Source organism: Merops nubicus, unplaced genomic scaffold (assembly GCF_000691845.1).
Source record: "Merops nubicus isolate BGI_N331 unplaced genomic scaffold, ASM69184v1 scaffold15086, whole genome shotgun sequence".
Taxonomy (NCBI): domain Eukaryota; kingdom Metazoa; phylum Chordata; class Aves; order Coraciiformes; family Meropidae; genus Merops; species Merops nubicus.
The window spans coordinates 72,562-82,414 of NW_008617074.1; the positions used below are offsets into that span (position 1 = coordinate 72,562).

The 9,853-nt window shown below is 35.2% G+C and overlaps 1 protein-coding gene across 1 annotated transcript in view; it reads left to right on the plus strand.

Annotated features, from left to right (window-relative positions):
- LOC103775569 (calcium-binding mitochondrial carrier protein Aralar2) overlaps window positions 1-9,620 on the plus strand; it is a 57,281-nt gene extending 47,661 nt beyond the window's left edge. Inside the window, exon 13 of the mRNA XM_008943032.1 lies at window positions 9,423-9,620. Coding sequence (XP_008941280.1) covers window positions 9,423-9,620 — 198 coding nt within the window. The remainder of the gene's footprint in view (window positions 1-9,422) is intronic.
- The last annotated feature ends 233 nt before the right edge of the window (window positions 9,621-9,853 follow it).

Below are 9,853 nucleotides of genomic sequence, written 5' to 3' on the forward strand. Positions count from 1 at the left end.
TTTTCTTTTTCTTTTTCTTTTTCTTTTTCTTTTTCTTTTTCTTTTTCTTTTTCTTTTTCTTTTTCTTTTTCTTTTTCTTTTTCTTTTTCTTTTTCTTTTTCTTTTTCTTTTTCTTTTTCTTTTTCTTTTTCTTTTTCTTTTTCTTTTTCTTTTTCTTTTTCTTTTTCTTTTTCTTTTTCTTTTTCTTTTTCTTTTTCTTTTTCTTTTTCTTTTTCTTTTTCTTTTTCTTTTTCTTTTTCTTTTTCTTTTTCTTTTTCTTTTTCTTTTTCTTTTTCTTTTTCTTTTTCTTTTTCTTTTTCTTTTTCTTTTTCTTTTTCTTTTTCTTTTTCTTTTTCTTTTTCTTTTTCTTTTTCTTTTTCTTTTTCTTTTTCTTTTTCTTTTTCTTTTTCTTTTTCTTTTTCTTTTTCTTTTTCTTTTTCTTTTTCTTTTTCTTTTTCTTTTTCTTTTTCTTTTTCTTTTTCTTTTTCTTTTTCTTTTTCTTTTTTTCTTTTTTTCTTTTTTCATACAGCACTGGCCATTGTTATTATTTTTTGAGTTATATTAACCAATTGAAAACTCTGTTTATAAAAGAGGCATAAATATTATTGCGGGTGGGTTGAGGTGTTGCCTTTAGCAGTAAGCTTTCAGGACAGACAGTAATTTTGCTTAGTTCCTTAAAACAGTTCCATTTGTAACTGAAAAATTTACATTTTATCTGGAAAAAAAAATTATACTGTGATTAGGAAAGAAATGCAAAGATGCAAAATAAAGAGTGATCATAAACCACATATAAAATATTAAGAAAACCTGAAGTGTCGTAGCATGACTAAAAAGAAATAGCTATATAATATGTTACCTTGTCTGTGTATAGTGATACAATTATGAAGGTAAATGGGAGGCTTAATTTTCAGCAAGAAAAGAGCACAACATTTTGCTTTATTAACCTTTCCTTTTTCTCTTCCTCCTCTTTCCAAGCACACACATTCTTTTCCTTCCCAGCTGCTCAGTGTGTGCGCACTATTAGCCAGTTTAAATCGTGTAGCACAGTGCAATTACAGACCCCATACAGATCTGCTTCTATTTAAGTTGTCAAGATAATTTTAGGCATATTTCTAGGGACTTTATAGTAATCGTAATAAAGTTAAAACATACTGGACCTGCTTGGACCTCAGCTCTGCTATGGAACATAAAAATTGGGTACGGTTAAGGTGGAGTTCACCGAGAGAGTGCAAAATCCTGTCCATAATTACTTTTTATAAAGGAATATGATGTGAAATTCCAGATGAATTGTGCCAAATAACTGATCCAGTGCAGATAGTTTTATTAAGCTACTTACAACATCTATTTTATGTTTCAGAGAGTAATAAAGATACATCCACAGCTGAGCTGCATTTTCTCTGTGGTACTGCAGTGGAGGTAGGCAGTGTAAGGGCTGCAGTTCCCACTCTTCTTAGATCTCTTACTTGCAAAAATACAGACATTTGTAAGTTGTAGGCTGAAGGAGGCTGAAAGTATGATTCTTGCTTTCATTATTCAGAAACCTAAATCTGATAAAATCCTATTCTATTTGGCAAGGAAGGCTGAACTCTGGGTAAAATGAAACTGAGTATGATGTATGCCAGAGGAAAAAAAAAATCTCTGCACATATGTCTGAGGAAAATAAATATCTGCATTTATGTCTGAAAAAAAACAACCAACCAACCAAACAAAACAACAAACAACTGCTATCATACAGAAAAGTTTTGGTTTGGCTTATTGAGGTGGTTGAGTAATGATGGTCTTCTTGACAATTACTCATTTTAGCTTCGAAAGGAAATGCCATTTATCTCTTGAACTCTTGAGGGATTTATTCTCAGAGGTCTATTCTCCCTGTAGTCACAGAATGTTACTTCCATCACTTTCAAGGGGAGTTCCACCTGCATGTGTAAAAACCCAACATTCACATTTCTTGTTTAAAATGTTTAAAAAGTTTAGAAGCTCCTAATAAATTTTTTTTCTTCTTTAAATTTAAAGCTATTTTCTTTTTTCATACAATTTATATTGTTAGATAAATTAATTAGAATTACATTTTATTTAATATAATTAATATAATGTAACAGAATATAGTGTCATTTATTAGTTTTTTTTTAAAGTTGTTTTCTTCTCTGAACCACTGCAATTGTAGTTATTTTCAGCATACTCAAAGTAATTTAAACTAGTTGTAAACTTTTGGTAAAAAAAAAAACCCTGGCTAGATCTGGACTTCAGTTTAACTTCACACTTGCAAACCAATTATATTTCAAAGCTGATCTGTTTTAATTGTCTCTGATTAATTTTTGTCTGACTTCAGTTTTAAGCTTTACAATGAAGTTTGGGAAGGCAACATGCAGTAACATGATAGCCCTTCCAAGAGGTTGTACCAAGGGTAGGGAAGTTCCTGGTGTAGAGTTCTTGCTTTTCTTTGACCTGATCCCACGTTTCCTTGCAGATTTGGATGTTTTAAAAAAATAGTTTGCCAAAATGTTCGCTCAGTTGTACCTGCTTAAACTGGCTTGTCTTGAAAGCAGTGAGGAGTTGGGCAGAACATGAACTCATTCTATTTTGAATTTTCCTTTTGGATTAGTTAATTTATTTTTAATTTTTTTTCCATGACAAATCAGAGATGCTTTCCTCTCTTGCTTCCCCTCTCCTCTTCCTTTTCATTTCTCTTTCCCCCTGAAAAAAGAAAAAGAGGAACTTCTTCAAACTGTAAAACAAGGTGGGATGCATAGGTATAAGTTGGTACGTTTCTCCCTGCAGAACTGAGCAGTTGTGAACTCTTAAAAGGCCCATTTTTTCCAGCAAACATACTTAATATTCTTTCAATTTGAAACATATTCTTTTTTCCCGTTATATTAGAAATAACGACTGCAAAATTTTATATGAATGTACATTACAGTTAAAACATATTTGTTTTGACAATTATATTTTATTACACATCCCCTTCTTGTATTACTCCTCCTTTTACTGGCTGTAAAATATTTTAGTGTTTAGGAGTGAAGCCTAAAAAAAAAAAAAAAAAAAACCAAAAACAAAGAAACAAAGCTTCAAAATCAAATTAGGAATTAAAATCTAGCTTTCTATGAGAAATAGGAAGATATGTATGATGTCACAGTAATTTATGATGTGACCAAGAAATAATGGGTCACAGTTTTAATATAGCTACCATGCCTTAAGACTTTGAAAGGTCTGTAAATCATTAAATGATTCTCAACTAGTCAAAATAGACAAGTAGAGCAGACAGAGCCAAATGTTAACATATTTGACAGGTCTGTAACTTAATTGCTTTTATAATGCCAATCAATTTGGCTCCACTTTGATTTTTTGACTAGGTTTCTGAGAACTGAATTATCTATAACATGGAAAATATCAAATCCGCAATTTTAATTTTTTTTCCCCCACTGCAGACTTGGTCAGTGCTTATAAACAAACCATACTCCTGTTTGTTTCTGTTTAGCCTGATCATTAATATACTGTTGTAGGACAGTCGTCACAACTTGTATCCGAGTCTTGGAAATCTGTCGAAGCAGTAGCAGGAGTATCCTTCTGTTCAGACTAATTGCAGTTCTATTTATGAGCATTTTTACATGAGCATTTGGAGGAGCTTGCTTTACATTTTATGTACAGTAGCATGTTAACAAGGAGAGTAAGATTCTCACAGCATTTGTTGTTTGAGCTGCCCAAAGTAAAACCTTTGCCAGTCCGAGAGAAAGCAGCCCTCGGAAGACAAGAAGGATTAGCTGGAGAAAAACAGTTCTGCCTGAGCAGCATGAAAGCTGTTTCTGTGCTAGCCTGGGCAGGGTAGTGAAAAGCAGATGATTGAGGGCTCAGGAAATCTCATGATCTGAAGAAAAGGTATTTACTATATGAACTCCCATTGCTAAAGAGCATTATCAGAATCCTGTATAGGTAGGACCACAGATGAGAGGATACAAAATAGCATGAGATGGCTTGCGAGGGTTTTTGAAGCCTGGCTTTATGGAAGAAAAAGGTAACATAGAACCAAGCTTTTGAGAATCCAGCATGCTTTACCCTTGACATACAGCGCCACATAATTAAGGTTGTCACCTTTGAAATCTATAAGAAAAACAGCCACTTTGGACAGATGTCTGTTACTCAGTAGCTGTTCTGGTAACAGGCAAGTCTGTAGTGAAATCACTTCTGCAGCAGCTCAGTGTAATTCATCTGATGCTCTTGGGATCTTTTGGGATACAAACACCAAGAATTTCAGAGGCAGTTTGGAGCACTGCAGTGGCACTCTGTAAATCTGACTTCTAAGCCTTGTTCTGTCATAGAGTTAGTATGTGATTTTGTAGTAAATCATTGAATAGTTCTGTGCTTTAGTTGCCCTTGACTATACAATGAGGATGGTAATTCTTTCATTCGTGCACCTCTTGAGTGCGTTTTTAATTTAGATAATTTTTTTTTTTTTTTAATGATAGGGAACAGTCTTTATTTTGTGTCTGTGCAAGGCTCAGCACTTTAAGAACCCTGACTTTAATTAGGATTAATGGTTGCTAGCAAAGGCACAGGAAAACAAGCTACATCTGGCAGCTGGCAAGGAGTAAGGGCCTGGGACAGTGTAGAGTATTCGGTATGATCGAATGTGATAAACGGTTGGCTAAAATTTTTGAAGCTTGCACCTGCCTGGGTTTTTGTAAATGGAATGAGTAACCAAGACACTGTAGACAGTTTCTTTCGCAGAAGTTGATTTTGGATAATTATATAATATGTTGCTTATGTATTTTAATGGTTGCCATTAATTGCCATAATTGCTCTCCCTGGGTGATACTGTTGGGAAATATTAACACTCTAATAGCAGTAGTAATCCTTTCTTCATCCTTGAAACCTTAAAAGGTGATACGTGACAAGTTGGATGGGACGCAGAAGAAAGATCTAGGCTGACCCTAAATGCTTTTTAGCTGAGAACAGGAAAAAGGCTATGATTTGAAGTAGGTTATAAGGTTAATTAGAGGCACAAGAACAGTCAATGGTCAGTAGCAGTGAAAGGAAAAGAATCTAATATTCTTCTGGGATAGCAAACACAGAATTTTATTCCTGAATTGCAAGCTGTATTCTCTTCAGAACGTACACCGAAGCTTTCACATGGAGATGTGAAAGCCTTAGGAGAGTTTGGTTTGGTGTGCTTATTTCTTATCTAAGCTCATAAGGACACAAAATGCAGTTACTTTAAAAAGAACAGGAATTTATTGTCTTGGTGTAATGAGCGGGGTGAAAATCTATTTTCCAGTGAAGTTTATTACAAGGTGATTTGAACACATGAAGAAGTAGAAAACATTTTCATAAACTGGAGTGTTGCTAAGCAGTTGTTATTAAACTAAGTTTGTTTCACTGCACAGTGGGTTTTATTTCTTCACGGACAAAAAATAGACTTCAGCTATTTCTACTTCTCCCTTGCATTCACTGAAGTAGGAAAGTAGGAAGCAGCATGTGATAGAGAGTGCTGTGTTACTGTACAAGACTATACTGCCATCGAGAGGTGTTGGGTGATATCATAGCAAATGCAGGGTTGAAAATCTGCAAAAATGGAAAAAAAAAAAACAAACAACAACTTAGCTTGTTTTTAAAAATTCACATACATTTGGATGCATAGCTAGCTGTCCAGAACGTTTTATAGGCATGCAGATTTCTAGTTCTGTATGGATGAGGAGTTCTTTGCTGACACAAGTATTTCCCTTTTATTTTCTTGCTTTACATCAAGAGTGTAAGTGCTTGTGATTAGGTCAAATGTTAAATTCTTTCGAAATAATGTGGGGGCCCTTTGTGGGCCCTTACAGGTAATTATCTATGCGGTACCTCTAGGTAACTGCTATAAATAACTCAGAATTGCAGGTTTTATTTTATTCGTGTGATAATAACTGAAAAGTAATGGATCTGCCTTTACAGTCAGATCATATGTTTCTTTAAAGAATGATTGGAAGAGGTGATAAGGAATTCAGAGTTGAGGGTACTGAAGTTTGTAACTTCAGTATAGAAAAGCCTGTGTTACTCTGAACTACATTAAATGGCTGATGAAGTTGATGTTTTTGACACTTGGTGGAGAAATCATTAAGCTTAAGCAGCCCGAGCTTAAACTGTGTTTATTCTGGCCAAAAAAAATAGTTTTCAAATTCTGACCCTTGGGAGCATATTTCAAAATTTTAAAATGAGATACACTTTCAACTGCAGAAGCTAGCACACACGAAGGCAACGGTCTTCAGCTTCTGACCACAAAGAATGAACGAGCAGGGTGATAGGATGTGCTGATGATGTTTTGTCTTGTTTTTGTTTTTTTTTTTTTTTTTTCCAAAACAGTTAATAGCAGCACCTTGAAGAGACTGGAAAAGAATAGATTGGTGAGATTTCTGTCATTGCATACACTACACAAAAACTCAGAAAGAAGACAGAAACCACACTTGTGATTCAAGCTACTGATTTGGAGAGCAGGATATCTAGAGACTCTTAAAAGTTGTGTGTGTTTGAGCTAGGGACACAAGCACACACTGGGCATACAATTAGCCTCAAATCACCTTCTTGTAAAAACTAGGGTCATTGTAGGTTCCTCACAGGAACATTGGGAGAAAATACCGTTAATATGCATGAGATAATTAGATGCTATGATGATGATGAATAACACAGTAGGAGTTACCAGTACTACATAAGCAAGAAATAATTTCATTAGAGAGTATGTGAGCCATGTCCCATTTGCTTTCCTCCATTTTGAGAGTAAGGAGCTGCAGTTACCAGCAGAGATGGTTAAATAACAGAGTGATAAAAGCTCCCACCAGGCGATTGTACTTGTTACTGCTAGAACTGCCTCTGCAGGGTGGATAAAGCAGCCTTCCTCTCCATCACAGAGCAGGAAGGTGGTAGAAATCCTCCTGCCGAGACCCTCTGGCAGGTGTTGTCAGGCTCATCACTTTCAGTTATTGACCGTTTGATTTTTGGAGTATGTCTTTGATCAAATTCAGAGCGTGACAAAGGTTGTTCAGGGAATTCTGGGCTAGTACCTGGATGGTTTTGTGGAAAAACTTCACTGGAGATTTCCAGCGTCTTTCTTCAGACCTGCTTTGTGGGCAGAGAGAACCGGTAGTCTTTTTAGTAACGGCTGGTGCATGCAGGTGTCGGTGTTTTAAAAATTTGAATGCAGAGAGCTTGATTGTATGAGGTGAGTAAATAATAGTATCCTCATTTTTCAAACAGCAGGCTGAAGCAGAGGAAGTCTTGTGTGATTTACCCAGAGCCACAAATAACTAATGCAGCAAGTGTTGATGCAGCCAGGCTGGATGTGCGAACATAAACATATATATGTGCTAACACCTGAAATGCTTGCTGTTTGTTTGAGTTCCAAAGTTATTTGCCTTGATTCTCCTGTAAAAGCTGATATATGTTTCCATTTCCTTTCTTTAAATACTACATTCACTTAGAAACATTTAAATACATTTTTAAATTGTTCAGTGTTTTGGTGTAATAATAGTATTAATTTTTGTTGTCGTCTTTTAAATTTTAATACGCTTTTCCTGCAGTGAAATTTAAAGGAACACTTCCCATGGAGTCATGGTACAATGAACTACAAGACTATCATATTGAGGGAAAGTAGTTTATTTGTGCTAACATAGATCAGTTGGCCTGAAGTTTTAAGTAGAGTGTTTTAGAGCAGGACTGTGGTATAACAAACTTGTAAATGAACATTTTCACCTGCAATACATAGACCAGAATGTTTATTATATAGGAATTTGCAATTCACTGTAAGGACCTCTCCAGGTCATCTTTTTTTTTTTATTTTGAGACTTTGCAAGATGAGTAGACAAGTAAAAGGAACACTTTTGTTTTGTTTTGTTTTGAATGCTTACTTACTTAATATGTTTCAGTTTAAGTGCAAAACTGAAGTCAACATATGTGCCAAATAATTTCTCAGTCTAATTTCTGATGGCAACTAGAGTAGCAGTTTTATATGTACCAGGATGCTGGTTTGGTAAAAGCAGTTAAATTAAATTATGCCAATTTGAAAGTCAAAACCAGTTGAGTTACACAAGAGCATGCTTCTTCTGGTCAAAATAGGAAACATTTGGGATATTTTGGGGGTTATGTAAAGACTTTAATTTGTAACCACACTGTGTATGCTCAGTCTTAAGTGGTAGACAAGAATAGTTGTTCATGCGATTTGCTATTTCTTCAGCACATTATTTAAACCATATTACTGCTCGTATTTTTTTATTTTGAATGATAGTTAATATGAGCTATGATTAATTCTTTTAACATTGGGATAATTTAAGAAAGATGTGCACATAGTGCTTACATACTAGAAATGGCTAGATGCAAGTGCTTTTAAATGCAGCTTATTTCATTTTAGTCATTACCATCTAGAAAAAAAAAAATTGTTTTGTTGTGGGGAGGGTGAGAGTTGCCCTTTGCATGGGATTTCAGAACCTGCAGAAGGCCATACCTGTTGGGCCACGTAACTAAAAAATGAACAGAAGTTAGAATGAAACTGCTGAATTTGGGCCTAATGCAGTTTGCATGAGTATTTTTTGAATACACTAGGTAACCTTCAAGTCATGTTTTCTTTATTGTTTCAAATTTTTAACTCGGAATCTGTCAGAATAGCAGAAAGGCTTTGCCCTACAGTACATAATTATGAATGAGATGAACTCCACAAGAACTCTCAGGGAAGCCTGAAATGCTTGCCACCGTTGTGCTTTATATCTAACTTTCAAAATCAGTTGAGTGATGTCTTCCCAACAACTGGAGACTGACATGTTGAAAACATTTAGCAGTTCTTGATTAACAGAGTCCTGCAGTCTGTAGACCACCTTTTCTTTATTACTTGGTGCGCAAATAATGATGTGGAGCTGAAGACTCTTGAATCAAACAGTATTTAATGGCATTGAAACTGGTAGTTCAGTGAGGTTTCAAAAATAGCACAATATATCTGCAGTTCTAGTCTTTGGAATCCGTGTGTTCTTTGTTTTATGAACTCGTGCCAAAATTGAAAAAGCTTCTGCCAGACTTTTACTCTTCAATAGTATGTTTTCACTGTCTTAAGTACTGGCATGCATATCTCAGTTTTTTTACTTAGTAACTAATTTTTCCTTTCATTTCTTTCTTTACAATGTTCTTGGCTTGTCAGTATTGCATAAATTGGTATTGGTGAATTTAGTCTTGCAGCAAGAATTGAGCTTGATGTTCTGCAGTGTCCTGAAGTGGGTGACCTGCTTCCTCTATGCTTTCCCTAACTGCTCATCTCATGAGGGGTAGATTTCCTACCTTGTGAGCTGCAGTTTATTAACTAATACTAAAACTCTCATCTGCTAATAGCTTAACTGACTGCAACAGGATTGAAAATGTATTCTCTTCAATGCATCGGGATGCTCACTGCAAATAATGTAACCAATTAATGTCCTGCCTTCCACTTGTAATTTCAGGCAGGAGGTTCTCAAGTGATCTTTACCAATCCACTGGAAATAGTCAAGATTCGATTACAGGTTGCTGGAGAAATTACTACTGGTCCACGGGTTAGTGCCCTCACTGTGTTACGGGACCTAGGCTTCTTTGGTCTATACAAGGTATGCTTTTTATTTTATCTATCTATCTATCTATCTATATATACACACACTCATTAAAAGCCAGTTATTAATATTTCAAATCAAGACATCATTTTTCTCAGAAACTCTCATAGGCTGAAATAATTACACATTTTAAAAAATTCTTCTTTTTGATTTCTAACTGAAACTTATCTCATGCCTCCGAGCATGTGGTTCTGGTAGATCTTCCTAAGATTTCTCTTCTCAGTTCAGCATGTGCCAGTATTGTTCACTGAGGATTAGTTTATGAGCCAACAGTGTGCACTTGCAGC